The following is a 19,582-nucleotide window of genomic DNA, read 5'->3' as shown; positions in this document are numbered from 1 at the left end:
TAAAAAAACAAAAAACAAAAAATCATGTATACGGCAATTTGGAAATTAACTTGCTTGCTACCAGTCTTCAAAACAAGGCAACATTTCCGGAGTCTGTAGAGGTACTTTTAAAGTAAATCCATGCTGGGGCACCTGGGTGGTTCAGTCGGTTAAGCATCAGCTCAGGTCATGATATCAGCTCAGGTCATGACTTCAGCTCAGGTCATGATATCGCAGCTCGAGTTTGAGACCAGCGTTGGGCTCTGTGGTGACGGCTCGGAGCCTGGAGCCTGCTTCGGATTCTGTGTCTCTCTCTCTACCCTTCCCCCGCTCATGCTCTGTCTCTCTCTTCTCAAAAATAAATAAAAACATTAAAAAAATTTTAAAAACGTTAAAAAAAAGGTTATTTATTTTAATCAGTCTCTACACCCAGTGTGGGGCTTGAAGTCACAACTCTGAGATCAAGAGTTGTACACTTCACTGACCGAGCCAGCCAGGAGCCCTTAGGGATAGCTTTTGACTTCACATCAGCCTCCTCTGATATAAATATAGCCACTCCTGCTCTTGTGGTTTCCATTTGCATGAGATAGCTTTTTCCATCTTTTCTCTTTCAGTCTGCATGAGCCTTTCAATCTAACGTGGGTTTTTTTGTAGACCGCATACAGTTAGATCTTGCTTTCCATGCATTCAGCCACTCTGTGGTTCTGCACATTTCATTTACATTTAAGATAAGGATTTTTCTTAATGTTTATTTTGAGAGGGAGGAAGAGAGAGCAGGGCAAGGGCAGAGAGAGAGAGAGGGACAGAGAGAGACAATCCCAAGCAGGCTCCATGCTGTCAGCACAGAGCCCAATGGGGGGCTCAACACACTAATTGTGAGATCATGACCTGAGCCAAAATCAAGAATCAGATACTTAACTGACGGAGTCACCCAGGTGCCCCGTAAAGTAATGATTGATAGGGAAGGATTTACTATTGCCTGTTCCATGGAGAGAGTGACCACAGTGAAGCTGATGACCAAGCTCGATTCTGTCTCTGATACAGAGGCTGTCGCTACATGCAACACTTGTGATTGCTGGTGACCTGTTTGTCCCACTGGTGGGGAGGCTCCAGCCACATTGGAATTTTGACCTGCTTCGAGGGATGACGGTCAGCTGACCTGTTTGTCCCACTGGTGGGGAGGCTCCAACCACCCCACTGGAACTCTGACCTGCTTCGAGGCATGACGGTCAGCTGGCCAGCCACACCATTGTGACCCTTGAAACAAATTTCTGTCACCCTTTACACTCTCTAGGCCATTGATACTCTGACTACCTAAGGCATGTCCAGATGGCTTCTGATATTTAAACAGCTGATTGAGTCTGAGACCCTTCTCTGCACTAGTGACATCAGTATTTCAGGTTAGCCTGGTCCTGTACATGGAGTCCTGCTGATACTGATATACTTATTTGTTTATTTGTTTGTTTGTTTGTTTATTTATTTATTGTTATCTCTACACCCAATATGGGGCTCGAACTCACAACCCCAAGATCAAGAGTTGTGCGCTCCATCGACCGAGGCAGCCAGGTACCCCAACCATTGATAGTAATCTTAACCAACTGATGAATGAAATTGGTCTCAGCCTCTGTTGTCTGTGATTAATCAGAAATTTAATGGAGTGCTGTGCTCATGGGAAAATCTGCTAGAAGCCGAGACAGTACAGAATTGAGGAGTGGCTGTCAGTGGGATTTCAAGTGTCTGCATGTCTTGTGGGCAAAATCATGGACAGATTTTCTTCCTGACTGATCTCCTAAGGATGACTGTATGGAAAACAGCCTTGGAAGGAGATATAAATCTCCTTCTGGAAGAGAGAATGGATTTGTTTGCCACACAGGAAAATGAAGATAACGTCTTGGGGCAAAGGGAGGCGTGAGTTTGGTGAGGTGGGAAGGTGTGAGGCTTGGGGATGGGGCTGGGGGTGGGTGCAAAGGAAACCATTGCAAATATTAAGCTCATTACCTGCTATGCCATGGGTAATAAAGTTCTTTCCTCTGACTCAGGAGTCTTTTGTCTTTATGCATCCATGGACTGTTGCAGGCACACTTACCCGCCAGTAATTCAGGTAAAATCTTGGGCTTTTCATACTTTCTGAAAGTAACCGTATGTGTGACTATACATACATGCATGTATACATGTACATACGTACATACACATGAACACACTTTATGTTTTCCTAAGAGGTTGGATTATGCCGAGAAAGCTCACTTAGTCTCTAAATGATGTTGGGTTTAGGTGTGCAGGTGGGTGCAAACTTTGGAAAGCATATTGATTAATATAAAAAGGATAAAGGATGTAAAATGTTGGGGCAGGGAGGGGCCCGGGGAGAGGGAAGAGTGATCAGTAGGTGGGACATTGCACAGGTGGAAAGGAAGAGCCAAAAGTCCTAGTGACAGGACAGACCAGGAGGGATCATAGGAAAAAAATGATCACTAAGTTTATTAAATTGTTTGCTAGAGGGTGTTCTGGCATTTCTCCCCCAATGTGTCACCTTCAACAGCATCTTTAACAAAGGCCATAGGCTCATTGAAGCTTTTTAAAAACATAGATTCTTTTTTCTTTTAATGTCTATTTATTTTTGAGAGACAGAGACAGCACATGGGTGGAGGATTAGAGAAGGAAATGCAGAATCTGAAGCAGGGTCCAGGCTCTGAACTGTCAGCACAGAGCCCAACGTGGGGCTCGAAATCACGAACCTGTAAGATCATGACCTGAGTCAAAGTTGGACGCTCAACCAACTGAGCCACCCAGGCACCCCTCTTATTTCTTTTGTGTTTATTTATTTGTTTTTTGTAGGGGAAGGGCAGAGAGAGAGGGAGAGAGAGGGAGAATCCCAAGCAGGTTCCCTGCTGTCACCATAGAACCTGATGCAGGCTCAATCTTCCAACTGTGAGATTATGACTTGAGCTGAAATCAAGAGTTGGACACTTAACCTACTGAACCACCTAGGCACCCCTAAAAAAATAGAGTATATATTTTTCCCCTTAATCCTAATTTAAAAAATTACTTATTGTTTAAATTACATCTAAGTTAGCACATGGTGCAACAATGATTTCAGTAGTAGATTCCTTAATGCCCCTTACCCATTTAGCCCACCCCCCCCACAACCCCTCTAGTAACCCTCTGTTTGTTCTCCATATTTATGAGTCTCTTATGTTTTGTCCCCCTCCCTGTTTTTATATTATTTTTGTTTCCTTTCCCTTATGTTCATCTGTTTTGTTTCTTAAAGTCCTCATATGAGTGAAGTCATATGATTTTTGTCTTTCTCTGATTGACTAATTTCATTTAGCGTAATACCATCCAGTTCCATCCATGTATTGCAAATGGCAAGATTTCATTCTTTTTGATTGCTGAGTAATACTCCATTGTGTGTATATACCACATCTTCTTTATCCATTCATCCATCGATGGACATTTGGGCTCTTTCCATACTTTGGCTATTGTTGATAGTGCTGCTATAAACATGGGGGTGCATGTGTCCCTTTGAAACAGCACACCTGTATCCTGTGGATAAATGCCTAGTAGTGCAATTGCTGGGTCGTAGGGTAGTTCTATTTTTAATTTTTTGAAGAACCTCCATACTGTTTTCCAGAGTAGCTACACCAGTTTTCATTCCCACCAGCAATGCAAAAGAGATCCTCTTTCTCTGCATCCTTGCCAACATCTGTTGTTTCCTGAGTTGTTAATGTTAGCCATTCTGACAGGTGTGAGGTGGTATCTCATTGTGGTTTTGATTTGTATTTCCCTGATGATGAGTGATGTTGAGCATTTTTTCATGTGTCGGTTGGCCATCTGGATGTCTTCTTTGGAGAAGTGTCTATTCATGTCTTTTGCCCATTTCTTCACTGGATTATTTGCTTTTTTGGTGTTGAGTTTGGTAAGTTCTTTATAGATTTTAGATACTAACCCTTTATCTGATATGTCATTTGCAAATATCTTCTCCCATTCTGTCGGTTGCCTTTTAGTTTTGCTGATTGTTTCCTTTGCTGTGCAGAAACTTTTTATTTTGATGAGGCCCCAGTAGTTCATTTTTGCTTTTGTTTCCCTTGACTCTGGAGACATGTTGAGTAAGAAGTTTCTGCGGCCAAGATCAAAGATGTTTTTGCCTGCTTTCTCCTCTAGGATTTTGATGGCTTCCTATCTTACATTTAGGTCTTTCCTCCGTTTTGAGTTTATTTTTGTGTATGATGTAAGAAAGTGGTCCAGGTTCATTTTTTCTGCATGTCGCTGTCCAGTTTTTCCAGCACCATTTGCTGAAGAGACTGTCTTTATTCCATTGGATATTCTTTCCTGCTTTGTCAAAGATTAGTTGGCCATACGTTTGTGGGTCTATTTCTGGGTTCTCTATTCTGTTGCAATGGTCTAAGTGTCTGTTTTTGTGCCAGTACCATACTGTCTTGATGATCACAGCTTTGTAGTATAGCTTGAAGTCCGGGATTGTGATGCCTCCTGCTTTGGTTTTCTTTTTCAAGATTGTTTGGCTATGGGGCGCCTGGGTGGCTCAGTCAGTTAAGTGTCCGACTTTAGCTCAGGTCATGATCTTGCAGTTTGTAAGTTTAAGCCCTGTGTCGGGCTCTGTGCTGAGCCAGCTCAGAGCCTGGAGCCTGCTTCAGATTCTGTGTCTTCCTCTCTCTCTGCCAATCTCCTGCTCACGCCCTGTCTCTCTCTGTCTCTCAAAAATAAATAAGTGTTAAAAAAAAAAAAAAGAGAGAGAGAGACTGCTTTGGCTATTCAGGGTCTTTTCTGGTTCCATACAAATTTTAGGATTGTTCTAGGTCTGTGAAGAATGCTGGTGCTATTTTGATAGGTATTGCATTGAATATATAGATTGCTTTGGGTGAAAAATAGATTATTTTGTGAGGTAATTAAAAGGGGGACTCAATTTGATGTCTGGGTTGGCAGATTTTGCAGGAAAGACTAAATTGAGGACAGCAGAGATCCTGAGTGTGTAAATCTATTGGATTTTATTTGTGCTGTCAGCGCAGAGCCCGCTTTGAATTTTCCATCTCCTCCTCTCTCTGCCCCTCCCCCACTCACTCTCGCTCTCTCTCTCAAACATATATAAACATTAAAAAAATAAAAAGAAAGGTCCCTTGCTTATTAAACCTGTCACCCACCCATCTAGAGTGGTCTCTTTCTTTGGTTTCTTCCTGCCCTCTGAGTGTGGGAACCAGCTGTGCAATTTTGGCAGATTGATCTTGGATCCAGGAATTTTGCTGATACGTCCTGTTAGTTCTAACAGTTTTTACATCATTGTACATAGATTTGCTATGTCAGCAATTGCACCTGCCAATAGCAAGAATATTGGATTTTTATGTATGTAGTAATAATGCTTTCTAAAAAATACATTTAGTTTATCTTCAAGATCCTATTTTTAAGTAATTTCTCCACCCAACATAGAGTTTGGAACTTAGAACCCTGAGATCAAGAGTCACATGCTCTATGGACTAAGCCAGCCACGTGCCTCCAAATGGATTTTATTTTTATTTATTTATTTTAATGTTTACTTATTTTTGAGAGAGAGACAGAGCGTGAGCAGGAGAGGGGCAGAGAGAGAGGGAGACACAAAATCTGAAGCAGGCTCCAGGCTCTGAGCTGTCAGCCCAGAGCCTGACGCGGGGCTCGAACCCATGAACCGTGAGATCATGACCCTGCCGTCCCCCCAGCCTCCCACTATCAACAACCTGCATCAGAGCAATACATTTGTTACAATGAACCAACATTGATACATCATCATCAACCAAAGTCCATCGTTTACATTAGGTTTTACTCTTTGTGTGACACATTTTATGGGCTTGGGCCAATGTATAATGACATGTATCTACCATTATAGCATCATACAGAGTAGTTTCACCGTTCTAAAAAGCCTCATGCATATGTATCCACCCCTCCTGTTCTTCCTCCCCCTAAGCCTGGCAACTAGTATCTTTACTGTATAGTTTAGCCTTTTCCAGAATGTCATGTTGCTGGGATCATATGGTGTGCAGCCTTTTCAGATTGGCTTCTTTCACTTAGTAATATTTATTTAAGGTTCTTGCATTTCTTTTCATGGCTCCGTAGCTCATTTCTTCTTGGCATTAAACAGAATTTGTCTGCATGGATGACAGTTATTTATTTCACCTCCTGAAGGGCGTCTCTGTTCTTTCCAAGTTTTGGCAGCTATGAATAAAGCGGCTATAAACATTTGTGTGCAGAAATCTGTGTGTGGACATGAACGTCCACCTCATTTGGATAAGTGCCTAGGGTGAGATTTCAGGATCATGAGAGAGGCTATTTAATTTTGTAAGAAACCCTCATCTACCCTCCAGTGTGGCTCTACGATTTTGTGTTCTCATCAACAGTGAAGGCAAGTTCCTGCTTGCCCACCTCCATGCTAGTATTTGGTGGTATCACTTTTGAATTATACCCTCTCTAATAGACACCTAATGTATCTCACTGTTTCAATTAGCGATCCACGATGGGCATCTATTCATTTGCTTATTTGCTAAGTGTGTGTCTTCTTTGGTGAGGTGTCTATACAGATCTTTTGCCCATTAAAAAAAAAAAAATCAAGGGGCGCCTGGGTGGCTCAGTCGGTTGGGCAGCCGACTTCGGCTCAGGTCATGATCTCGCGGTCCGTGAGTTCGAGCCCCGTGTCGGACTCTGTGCTGACAGCTCAGAGCCTGGAGCCTGTTTTGGATTCTGTGTCTCCCTCTCTCTGACCGTCCCCTGTTCATGCTCTGTCTCTCCCTGTCTCAAAAATAAATAAAACGTTAAAAAAAATTAAAAAAAAAATCAAGTTGTTTGCTTTCTTGTTGTTGAATTTTAACCAGTTCTTTGTATATTTTGGATAACAGTCCTTTATCAGATATGTCTTTTGCAAATGTTTCCTGCCAATATCTGGCTTGTCTTCTCATTGCCTTGACAGCGTCTTTCATGGAGTAGAAGTTTGTAATTTTAACGAAGTCTGATGTAACAATTATTTCTTTCATGGATTATGCCTTTGGTGTTGTATCTAAAAAGTTGTCACAGGGGCACCTGGGTGGCTCAATTGGTTAAGTGTCTGACTCTTGATTTCAGCTCAGGTCATGATCTCATGGTTTGTGGGATCGAGCCCCACATCAGGCTCTGTGCTGACAGTGTGGAGCCTGCTTGGGATTCTTCCTCTCTCTCTCTCTCTGTCTCTCTTTCTCTCTGCCTCTCCTCTGCTCTCTCTCTCTCTCTCTCTCTCAAACATAAATAAATATTAAAAAAAAAAGTTATCACAGAACCTAAGGTCATCTAGATTTTCTCCCGTTATCTTCTAGTGGTTTTATAGTTTTGTGTTTTACATTTATGTCTAGGATCAATTTTGAGCTAACTTTTGTGAAGGGTGCCGGATCTGTATCTAGATTGATTTTTTTTCCCTTGCATGTGGATGTCCACGTGTTCCAGTGCTGTTTGCTGAAAAGACTATCCTTTTCCCATTGAATTACCTTTGCTCCTTTGTGAGAGAGCAGTTGACTGCCTTTGTGCGAGTCTATTTCTGGGCTCTTTGTTCTGTTCCATTTATCTGTTTGCTTATTATTTTACTGGTGACACACTGTCTTAATTAATTTGGCTTTATATTAAGTCTTGACATTGGGCTTCCTCAGCCTTCTGATTTTTTTCTTCTACTTTATTATTTTGTTAATGTTTATTTATTTTTGAGAGAGAGAGAGAGAGCATGAGCGGAAGAGGGGCAGAGAGAGGGGGACAGAAGATCCAAAGCAGGCTCCACACTGACAGCCACCAGCCTGATGTGGGGCTTGAACTCACAAACCACAAGATCATGATCTGAGCTGAAGTTGGACACTCAACTGACTAAGCCACCCAAGTGCCCCTCTTCTACTTTAATACTGGGTTGGCTTTTCTGGACCTTATACCTCCATATACAGACTTTAGAATCAGTTAGTCGATACCTACAAGTAATTTGGTGGAATTTTGATGAGGATTTCATAAATCTACAGATCAGTTTGGGAAGACCTGATATCTTAACAACATTGAGTCTTTTAATCCATGAACGTAGATATAAGCTGCACTTGATCATGCCATAATATTGTATGGCAGTATATGCAATATTGAGTATCATAATTTTGGATTCCTAGGCATGTATGAGATTTGTGGAATATGTGTGGTTATCTTTGTAAGATTTTGGAAAATTATTAGGAAGTATCATTCTTCAGTATTTTTGGATGGCCTAAGTCACATTGGTTTATGGAATGTATGTATATTTTTTAACGTTTATTTTTGAGAGACAGGGAGAAACAGACCATGAGTGGGGGAAAGGGATTCTGATGGAGGAAACCATCAGCACAGTAGCCCAATGTGGGGCTTGAACTCACTAACCGTGAGATCATGATCTGAGCTGAAGTCAAACACTCAACCAACTGAGCCACCCAGGCACCCCTGGTTTAGTTAATATTTAAGAGTAGTGAGATGCTATTGATAAACTATATGACCTAGTGCTGTTTTCATGAGGAACCTTTCTTATAAATATTGCTGTTTATTCTATAGACATTGCCCAGCTTAGAATTTGTGTCTCTTTTGTGTCCGTATTGATAAAACATTTATTCCTAGAAATACCCATATCAACTAGACTTTTCAAATAATTGCACTGAGTTGTGCAAAGCATCTCTAGTTAATAACATGTTCTCTGTATTACTCTTCTTGAGGAATCCTTCTCGCAATGAACTTCTTAGGGTAGCACAGGGTCTGATGAAATACAAGTGAATCATTGCCAGTCCCTCACCTGTCAGGTGGGAACATTTCCCAGTTCCACCACCTGAGACCCCCGTCTGCCTCCAGGTGTTGTGGGAAAGAGAAAAGTTTCTCTCTGACACCAAACCTGCCTCTTTGCAGAGCCTTGTTAGGAAACTTATAATTGTTCCTGGGAATTGGGATCTGTTCTATACCCAACCTGGGGCTCAAACTTGTGACCCCGAGATTAAGAGTCACCTGCTCCACTAACTGAGCTATTCAGCCAGCTGCCCCTGGGAGGAAGCTTTTACAAATTAGTCTTACCTGCCTTATTGTGTATTGTCATGGAAAACGCAGGTGAAATGATAATTGCAGTTCTGTGGGGAGATGAGGTCACAGAATCATACCCATATCAGCTCTGGTTGCCTCCCTCTGCCACACAGGGGGTGGCATGACTGTCCCATTGAGCCTGCATCCTGGCGACAGGAAAGATGGGGTGAGTATTTTCTCTGTCAGTCTGAGTGACTCAAACTGTAAGGGAGTGAGATGTATCAGGGTCTGTGCCTGGATTGATCCTTATGGCAGGAAAAAGGATTCTTCTGGGGTAGAAACTGGTTTGGGCTGAGGTCCTCTCCCAGACCCTAACTTCTCCTCATGTAGGTTTTTTCTTTTTTAAATTTTTTTTTATTTTTTTTTCAACGTTTATTTATTTTTGGGACAGAGAGAGACAGAGCATGAATGGGGGAGGGGCAGAGAGAGAGGGAGACACAGAATCGGAAACAGGCTCCTGGCTCTGAGCAGTCAGCACAGAGCCCGACGCGGGGCTCGAACCCACGGACTGCGAGATCGTGACCTGAGCTGAAGTCGGACGCTTAACCGACTGCGCCACCCAGGCGCCCCTCTTTTTTAAATTTTTTAATGTTTATTTATTTTCGAGAGAGAGAGAGAGACAGAGACAGAGTGCGAGTGAGCGAAAGAGGGAGACACAGAATCCAAAGCTCAGGCTCCATGCTCCGAGCTGTCAGCATAGAGCCCGACGTGGGGATCAAACTCACAAACCGTGAGATCATGACCTGAGCCGAAGTTGGACGCTCAACTGACTGACCCACCCAGGCACCCCTCTTTATGTTTTACTTTTTTTTTTTTCAACGTTTATTTATTTTTGGGACAGAGAGAGAGACAGAGCATGAACGGGGGAGGGGCAGAGAGAGAGGGAGACACAGAATCTGAAATAGGCTCCAGGCTCTGAGCTGTCAGCACAGAGCCCGACGCGGGGCTCGAACTCACAGACTGGGAGATCATGACCTGAGCCGAAGTCAGACGCTTAACTGACCAAGCCACCCAGATGCCCCTCATTTTATTTTTTTTTAAACATTTATTCATTTTTGAGGGACAGAGAGAGACAGAGTGTGAGTGGGGGAGGAGCAGAGAGGGAGGGAGACACAGAATCTGAGGCAGGCTCCAGGCTCTGAGCTGTCAGCACAGGGCTTGATGTGGGACTCGAACTCACTGACTGTGAGATCATGACCTGAGCCAAAGTCAGGCACTTAACCGACTGAGCCACCCGGGTGCCCCCATGTATCTGTATTATTTAAAGATATGACCAGGTACGGGTGCCAGAGTGCTTCCAAGTAGAGCGTGCAATTCTTGATCTCAGGGTTGTGAGTTCGAGGCCCATGTTGGGGTAGAAATTACTTAAAAATAGAATCTTAAAAAAAAAAGATACAACGAGGTATATCAGATCTCAGTACTCAGTATCTCGGATACTATGAGAGTATATAGCATGATGGTAAACACCAAGATTATTGCACCCTGGCTATTGAAATATTTCACTGAGTCATATAACCTCATTTTAATTAAAGCCTCCTTGTCTGTAAAATGTATACATCTCTAAGCATTAAATAATTTACCATAGGTAAAGCATTAATAAGAGTGACTAGGAGCACCTGGGTGGCTCAGTTGGTTAAGCATCTGACTTCACCTCAGGTCATGATCTCATGGTCTGTGAGTTCGAGCCCTGTGTCAGCTCAGAGCCTGGAGACCACTGCTGATTCTGTGTCTCCCTCTCTCTCTGTCCCTCCCCTGCTCGTACTCTCCCTCTGTCTCAAAAATAAATAAAAAAACGTTTTTTAAAAATTAAAAAAAAGAGTAAATGAGAACTATATAAAGCAATATGTTAAACATGGAAATCTTTCTTTTTTTTTTTAGTGTTTTTTAATGTTTATTTATTTTGAGAGGAAGAGAGACAGAGCACAAGAAGGAGAGGGGCAGAGATTGGGAGACACAGAATCCAAAGCAGGCTCCAGATTCTGAGCCGTTAGCACAGAGCCTGACTCAGGGCTTGAACTCACGAACCACGAGAACATGACCTGAGCCGAAGTCGGACGCTTATCTGACTGAGCCACCCATGCGCCCCTGAACTTGGAAATCTTTGAATCAAAGAACATGTGTGCATTTGAAAGAAATTTTCAGAGAAAAGTAGTAGCACGTGGAGAATTTTAAATTTATTTTCCACGAACCATTAGCCCACAACTCCTGTTTTCATGTAGAGTCTTCTCTTTGTGAATGCGAACCCTGAACCCTGGAAAATGACAGAATGGCCTCAACAGATGTGAAATTTGCTCTGATCTTCTTATTCCAGATGGTTGTTGGAATCCTGGGAAACTTCTGGCTCTTCTACCATTTTACGTCCCATTACCTCAGGGGATACGGGGCAAAGTCCACAGGCTTGATTCTCAGGCACTTGACTTTAATCAACTCCTTGGTCATTCTCTCTCGAGGGATCCCAGAGACCATGGCAGCTTTTGAGCCGAAATCTTTTCTCAGTGACTTTGGATGCAAAGTTGTTTTCTTTGTTCACAGAGTGGCCCGGGGTATGTCCATGGACACCACCTGCCTCTTGAGTGTCTTCCAAGCCATCACCATCAGTCCCTGGGGCTCCAGGTGGGCAATGCTTAAAGGGAAAGCTTCCCAATACGTTGGCCCCTCAAATATCCTCTGTTGGACTCTGAACATAATACTCCATATTATGGTTCCTGTGTATGTGACTGACAAATGGAACAGCAGAAACACTTCAAGAACTATGGACTTGGGATACTGTACTTCTAAACTGCATGACAAACACACAGACTTACTATATATGTTATTGTTATCTGTCCATGATGTTTTATCCTTGGGGCTCATAACTTGGGCCAGTGTGTTCATGGTTTCCATCCTGCACAAGCACAGGCATCAGGTCCAACACATTCATAGAACCAAAGTGCCCCCTACGTCCTCCCCTGAGATCAGAGCCACTCAAAGTATCCTTGTCCTGGTGAGCACCTTTGTATCTTTTTACACCTTCTCCTCCATTATTTACATTTATTTTTCTGTTTTTTATGAGACCTGCTGGTGGCTGATGACCATCTCTGCCCTAATCAATTCAGGTTTCCCAACTGCCTGCCCCTTTATTCTCCTGAGTCACAACCACTCTGTATCCAGATTCTTCTCTGTGTGCATGGGAAGAAATACACACTTCCCTCGTCTCATCAGAGAAATATAAATTGTCTGGTTTGCACTGTGTTCAGCCACATTTTTTTTTTAATGTTCATTTGTTTTTGAGAGAGAGAAACAGACAGCATGAGAGAGAAAGTGAGACACAGAATGCAAAGCAGGCTCTAGGCTCTGAGCTGTCAGCACGGAGCCCAACATGGGGCTTGAACCCATGAACCGTGAGAGCATGACCTGATCTGAAGTCAGATGCTAAGCTGACTGAGCCACCCAGGCACCCCAGTGTTCAGCCACTTGTTATACTCATCCTTCAAGAAATCTTCAGTAAAATAGTCTTATTTTATTAAAAAAATTTTTTTAAGTTTATTTATTTTGAGAGAGAAAGAGACAGAGCAAATGGGGGAGGGACAGAGAAAGAGAGAGGGGAGAGAGAGAATCCCAAGCAGGTTCTGCACTGTCAGTGCAGAGTCCGATGTAGGGCTCGAACTCATGAAACTGTGAGATCATGACCCAAGCCCAAACCAAGAGTCAGATGTTTAACCAAGTGAGCCACCAAGTCGCCCCAGTCAGTCTTATTTTATAGTTTTGAATAAGACAGAGCTTCTGCTACAACAATAAGGAGTAAATAACAGCCATTGTAAATGTAATAATTATGTAAGTACTCATGTAATTACATTTTATTAATGCTGGTCGTGGAGAAATTCAGAGTCCAATAAATAAAACGGTCCTGAAATAACGTAGAGTTACTGGAAATGTCTTTGGGTGTATAATTTTTTAAAATGCTTATTTATTTATTTTGAGAGAGATAGAGCATGAATGGCGGAGGGACAAAGAGAGAGAGAGGGAGAGTGAGAATTCCAAGCAGGCTTTGTGCTGTCAGCACAGACCCCCAACTCAGGATCAATCTAATGAACCGTGAGGTCATGACCTGAGCCAAAGTCAAGAGTCGGGCGCTTAACCGACAGAGCCAGCCAGGCACCCTGGATGTATAATTTTTAATGTGACATATCAAATTTCCTTGGGATTTACTGGCCATGTGATCGTAAGACTAGTTGTGCCTGTAAGAGGAATACCTGTGGGGTGTTCCTTCGAGGAATTCAGGGCAGAGGGTTCCGCATCCCTGTAACGTAATGCAAGTGTCCTGAGGTGAAGCTGGAGGTAAAATTAGGTTTTCATTGTTAAGGACAATGACAACCAGGTTGTGAATATTGTGTCTCACATTCTTAGAGAACAGTAGTAGTTTGAAATTAGAAAACATGTGTGTTGGGGCACCTGGGTGGCTCAGTCAGTTAAGCATCTGACTTCAGCTCAGGTCATGACCTCACGGTTCATGGGTTCGAGCCCCGCGTTGGGCTCTGTGCTGACAGCTCAGAGCCTGGAGCCTGCTTCACATTCTGTGTCTCCCTCTCTCTCTGCCCCTCCCCTCCCCTGCTCGCACTCTGTCTCTTGCTCTCTTTCAAAAGTAAATAAAAATTAAAAAAAGAAAAAAGAAAACGTGTGTGGAGAAAGATGAGCATGTTAAAAATATTTCCAGTGCAACCTTGGAATTCTGAGGAGACAAAGGCCAAGGCAGGATGATATGTTAGCTGAGATGTAAAAAGAGTGGAGGTAGAAGGCTAACATTAAGTAGACATTTTATGTCTGTGATGAGAATGAATTAATATTCAGGGTCTTTGGAAGGTCAGTTGTTCTGGGATCGGTCTTGGTGCCAACAGGCTGGTTGATGAGAAGTCGATTCCAAGGCGGGTGCCTGCATTTCCAAGTGGGGGAGACAAGCTTATAGAGGAACTCTTCATTAAGCTTGGATTAGCAGAGGAGTAGCCATCTGGAGACCAAAGACGTGAATCTATTGAATCCATTTTGCTTAATGAGCTTTCCCACTTTTGAAATCACCCAACAGAGCAAATGGACACATTCAAAAGAAAACAGTAGATATCAACTCAGACATAATTTAATGTATTTTTTGTTTTTGAGAGAGAGAGAGAGAGTGTGTGTGTGTGTGAGTGGGGGAACAGCAGAGAGAGAGGGAGACACAGAATCTGAAGCAGGCTCCAGGCTCAGAGCTGTCAGCACAGTGCCTGACGTGGCCCTCGAACTCATGAACTGCAAAATCATGACCCGAGCCAAAGTCAGACGCTCAATCGAACCAGTCACCCGGGCACCCCAACATAATTTAATGTAAATATCTGTAATTAACTTATAAATGGTTGCAATTTTAATGTAATTTTTTTACTTTGTAATCTGTCTAAATTTGCAGGAAAGTAGCAAAGAACATAGAATTCCCATCTTCCCCTCCCCCTGTCTCTCCTGTTACTAACATCTTACATTTCCATGGTTTCCACGGTACATTTTGGAAAACTAAGAAACCAGCCCTGGCACCGCACTGTAAATTGAATTGTAGACTTTATTCTTATTTCATCAGTTTTAACACGAATGTCTTTTTTTTTTTCTCTTCCAGGATCCAGTCCAGAATACCACATTACATTCAGCCGACATGTGTCTCCAACTTCCTCTGTTCTCTGATTCTCAGTCTCCTAGAATTTTATGAACTTGACAGGTATGTGGAGGACTGTTCAGGTACTATCTAGGATACCTCTAAAATTTGTTTTGTCTGATGTTTTTCTTTGATTAGACAATGCTTACTTAGAAAAAACATCTCATCACATCATATCACTGGAAATGAATTATTCATTAATCATTAATCTTTACTTATCACCGGCTATGTCGATCTCGACCACTTGGTTATCAAGTGTTGGTAGTGTTTTCCAGTTTCTCCACTATAAAATTTCTATCTGTCCATTCCCATTCTGTATTGATTGGAAGGGAGTTGATAGGTTTAGCCCAAACACAATGGTGTGGGAGCGGGTGAACTGATCTCCACCTCTTGGAAAGAGCAGGTGAACTAATCTCCACCTCTTGGAAAGAGGAATACCCGTGTATACTATTTAACATTCTTCTGTAAGAAATATTTGTCTGTTCTCCCTCATTTATTTGTTCCATTTTTTTTTGTATTTTATTTATTTATTTATTTATTTTATATATATGAAATTTATTGACAAATTGGTTTCCATACAACACCCAGTGCTCATCCCAAAAGGTGCCCTCCTCAATACCCATCACCCACCCTCCCCTCCCTCCCACCCCCCATCAACCCTCAGTTTGTTCTCAGTTTTTAACAGTCTCTTATGCTTTGGCTCTCTCCCACTCTAGCCTCTTTTTTTTTTTTTTTTTTCCTTCCCCTCCCCCATGGGTTCCTGTTAAGTTTCTCAGGATCCACATAAGAGTGAAACCATATGGTATCTGTCTTTCTCTGTATGGCTTATTTCACTTAGCATCACACTCTCCAGTTCCATCCACGTTGCTACAAAAGGCCATATTTCATTTTTTCTCATTGCCACGTAGTATTCCATTGTGTATATAAACCACAATTTCTTTATCCATTCATCAGTTGATGGGCATTTAGGCTCTTTCCATAATTTGGCTATTGTTGAGAGTGCTGCTATGAACATTGGGGTACAAGTGCCCCTTGTTCCATTTTTATTTGTATCATTGAGATATAAGGTACATTGAGAAAACTAGTTAATGTTCCCTTTTGCCCTATTAAATTGCTTTGTGGGATAAAAATCCCTGGAGGGCATCAGGAATTCCCCAGTTTATGAGGTCAGACAAGCAGTATTTTGTATGCCCATGTCACATGTTTGTATTGGCCTCAACATGCACACCGAGTTCTGCTAAAGGGCAAAAAAATAACCTAACAAAGTGCTCATTCTTCCCTTCACGAGTCCAAAGTTACTATTAGTGCCAGGATCATTGCATCAGGACTGAGAACAGGCAAGGGATCCAGAGGGTCCTTACAGAACTAGTTCATAGTGTTTGTTTCTATTCTCTGGTCTTAGCAGATATTTATAGCTTCAACTTTCATCTGAGAATTTTGGGATTTTGTGATACATAAGCGTCTTCAAAAACATTTTTATGGCACATCGTAAAGATCATTACAAAAGTCTATGACCTCATTTCAGATGGAACCTAAAAATTTACTTGTTGATATTTATTTTTTAAATTTTTATTTCTTTGAGAGAGAGATCAGGAGAGGAGCAGAGAGAGAAGGAGAGAGAGAATCCCAAGCAGACTCTGTGCTGTCAGTTCAGAGCCTAGTGACGGGCTTGAACTCATGAACTTGCTTGACCTGAGCCAAAATCAAGAGTTGGACGCTTAACCAACTGAGCCACCCAGGTACACCTACATTCATTCATTCATTCATTCATTCATTCATACATTTCAATTTTATTTTTTATTTTTCTAAAATTTACATCCAAATTAGTGTATAGTGAAACAATGATTTCAGGAGTAGATTCCTTAATGCCCCTTACCCATTTAGCCCATCCCCACTCCCACCACTCCTCCCATAACCCTCAGTTTGTTCTCCATATTTACGAGTCTCTTCTGTTTTGTCCCCCTCCCTGTTTTTATATTATTTTTGTTTCCCTTCCCTTTTGTTCATCTGTTTTGTCTCCTGAAGTCCTCATATGAGTGAAGTCATATGATTTTTGTCTTTCTTTGACTGACTAATTTCACTTAGCATAATACCCTCCAGTTCCATCCACATAGTTGCAAATGCAAGATTTCATTCTTTTTGATTGCCGAGTAATACTCCATCATTTATTTATACCACACCTTCTTTACCCATTCATCCATCGATGACATTTGGGCTCTTTCCATACTTTGACTATTGTTGATAGTGCTGCTATAAACATGGGGGTGCATGTGTCCCTTCGAAACAGCACATCTGTATCCCTTGGATAAATACCTAGTAGTGCAATTGCTGGGTCATAGGGTAGTTCTATTTTTAGTTTTTTGAGGAACCTCCATACTGTTTTCCAGAGTGGCGGCACCAGCTTGCATTCCCAACTACACTTATTTTTTTTAACTAATGTCCCTTAGACTTTATTTAGGGTAGAATCATCAGAAGGGAGAGATTTTTAATAAAGTGTATTTCATTTCACTCTGACTCATACTTGATTTTCATTTCCTTGGGGGCTCACACATCCAATATTGTCATGGAGGTAGAATCACAAACTTGGGCATGTTGACCATATGATGTCATACCCTCCCTGGGAATATTGAGCGAAAGAGGCCTCATGCAGCAGACGCTGCTAGAACCCTGCAAGCCCAGAATTTTCCAGGATGGAGGCGGACCATGCTGGAGACAGAGCTGTTATTGGTTGCTCTTGGGTCCTGTTCATGTCGCCCACCTCTTAGAAGCCTGTGCGTGATCAGGTACCGAGATTAGCCATCACTCCAGAGATTATTTCCTCATGCCTCTCTGAAATCATATCTCCCCCAGGCTCACACCTGGATTCTCCAATCTAATTTCCATCAGATTTTTACATTATTCATAATATCATATAATTGGACCATACGTTATATAACCTTTTGAAACTGGTTTCTTTCACTCAGCATAATGCCTTGATATTAACCCATGCTGTGCTGTAGATTAATAGTTCATTCCTTTTTTTTTTTTAATTTTTTTTTTCAACGTTTATTTATTTTGGGACAGAGAGAGACAGAGCATGGAACGGGGGAGGGGCAGAGAGAGAGGGAGACACAGAATCGGAAACAGGCTCCAGGCTCTGAGCATCAGCCCAGAGCCCGACGCGGGGCTCGAACTCACGGACCGCGAGATCGTGACCTGGCTGAGTTGGACGCTTAACCGACTGCGCCACCCAGGCGCCCCTAGTTCATTCCTTTTTATTCCTGAGTGACATTTCGTTGTATGGATATGCCACAGTTTTTTAAAAATTTTTTATTTAAGAATTTTTTAATGTTTATTTATATTTGAGAGGACAGAGAGTGACTGGGGGAGGGGCAGACAGTACAGGGAGACACGGAATCCGAAGCAGGCTCCAGGCTCTGAGCTGTCAGCACAGAGCCCGACGTGGGGCTCGAACTCACGAACTGCGAGATCATGACCTGAGCTGAAGTCAGATGCCTAACTGACTGGGCCACTCAAGCGTCCTGATATGCCCCAGTTTGTTAATCCAACAATTAGTTGTTAAACATTTGGGTTGTTTCAACTTTGCCAATTACACTACAATGCATAAATACTCCATAGATGTATTTTTTGGTGATGTAATTTAAAAATCTTTTATGTGTAAATATTTGAGGTATTCTGAAAAATGTGGATTTTACAATCATTAACTCTTCAGCCTAAATTTTTAGGTTCCAGGGGTGCCTGGGTGGCTCAGTCGGTTGAAGAGCTGACTCTTGATGTCAGCTCAGGTCATGACCTCATGGGTCGTGAGATCCAGCTCCATGTACTGTTAACATGGAGTCTGCTTGGATTCTCTCCCTCTCTCGCTCTCTCACTCTCCCTCACCCTCTCTCCGCACCTCTCCCTGCTCATGCTCTCTTTCTCTTTCTAAATTAAATAAATAAACATTTTTTCAAATGTAGATTTCAGGGGCGCCTGGGTGGCTCTGTCGGTTGAGCATCCGACTTCGGCTCAGGTCTGATCTCACAGTTTGTGAGTTCGAGCCCGCGTCAGGCTCTGTGCTGACAGCTCGGAGCCTGGAGCCTGCTTCGGATCTGTGTCTCCCTCTCTCTCTGTCCCTCCCCTGATCATCCTCTGTCTGTCTCTCTCTCTCAAAATAAAATAACCATTAAAAAAATTTTTTTTAATGTAGATTTCAGTCATTCCAGAGGTGAGAATCATTGACCAAGGTCTATCTTTCACTCACATGCTCCCTCTACCTTAATAATATACGGAGAAAACTCTGTCTCGGATCTGAAATAGCTGGATTTTACTGTAGGACAGTTTACAAGCTCCTTTTACCTGTGAATATAGGTGGCAAATATTACCTTTTTAATCAAAATGAAGTCAGCAATGAACTAAAACAATTCTTGTAAACATATTCATAGTGATGCATCAATGCTTTATTTCCTTTCCATATTATTCAAAGCAGGAATTTAAAACATTTACAAAATTAGGGGCGCCTGGGTGGCTCAGTTGGCTGGGCGTCAGACTTTGGCTCAGGTCATGATCTCATGGTCCGTGGAGTCGAGCCCCGCCTGGGGCTCTGTGCTGACAGCTCAGAGCCTGGAGCCTGCTTCGGGTTCCATGTCTCCCTCTCTCTCTGCCCCTCCCCTGCTCGTGCTCTGTCTCTCTCTCTCTCTCTCTCTCTCTCTGTCTCTCTCTCTCTCAAAAATAAATATTTAAAAAATAAAAAAAATTAACTCTGTAATGAAAAAACAACATAACACTTCCAGGTGATTATCACACAAGAGTATGAAATCTGAGTCCCTTACTTCAGTCCTCATGAGCATATACCTACAGGTGGAATTCTGGATCATATGGTAATCATGTGTTTTAATGTTTTTTTTT

The 19,582-nt window shown here is 42.3% G+C and overlaps 1 protein-coding gene across 1 annotated transcript; it reads left to right on the top strand.

The window, feature by feature from the left end:
• The first annotated feature begins 11,308 nt into the window (after positions 1 to 11,308).
• LOC115502690 (vomeronasal type-1 receptor 2-like) lies at positions 11,309 to 12,253 on the top strand. Its single transcript, XM_030298352.1, has one exon. The coding sequence runs from the start codon at positions 11,309 to 11,311 to the stop codon at positions 12,251 to 12,253; it is 945 nt and encodes a 314-aa protein (XP_030154212.1).
• Positions 12,254 to 19,582: the final 7,329 nt, after the last annotated feature.

Source organism: Lynx canadensis, chromosome E2, assembly GCF_007474595.2.
Source record: "Lynx canadensis isolate LIC74 chromosome E2, mLynCan4.pri.v2, whole genome shotgun sequence".
Taxonomy (NCBI): domain Eukaryota; kingdom Metazoa; phylum Chordata; class Mammalia; order Carnivora; family Felidae; genus Lynx; species Lynx canadensis.
The sequence above is the reverse complement of the archived record's forward strand: the minus strand, read 5'-3'. Positions and strand labels throughout refer to the sequence as shown.

What these genes read in the sequence shown, in the direction of transcription:
- LOC115502690 (XM_030298352.1), top strand. Translation starts at nt 11,309, where the DNA reads ATGGCCTCAACAGATGTGAAATTTGCTCTGATCTTCTTATTCCAGATG.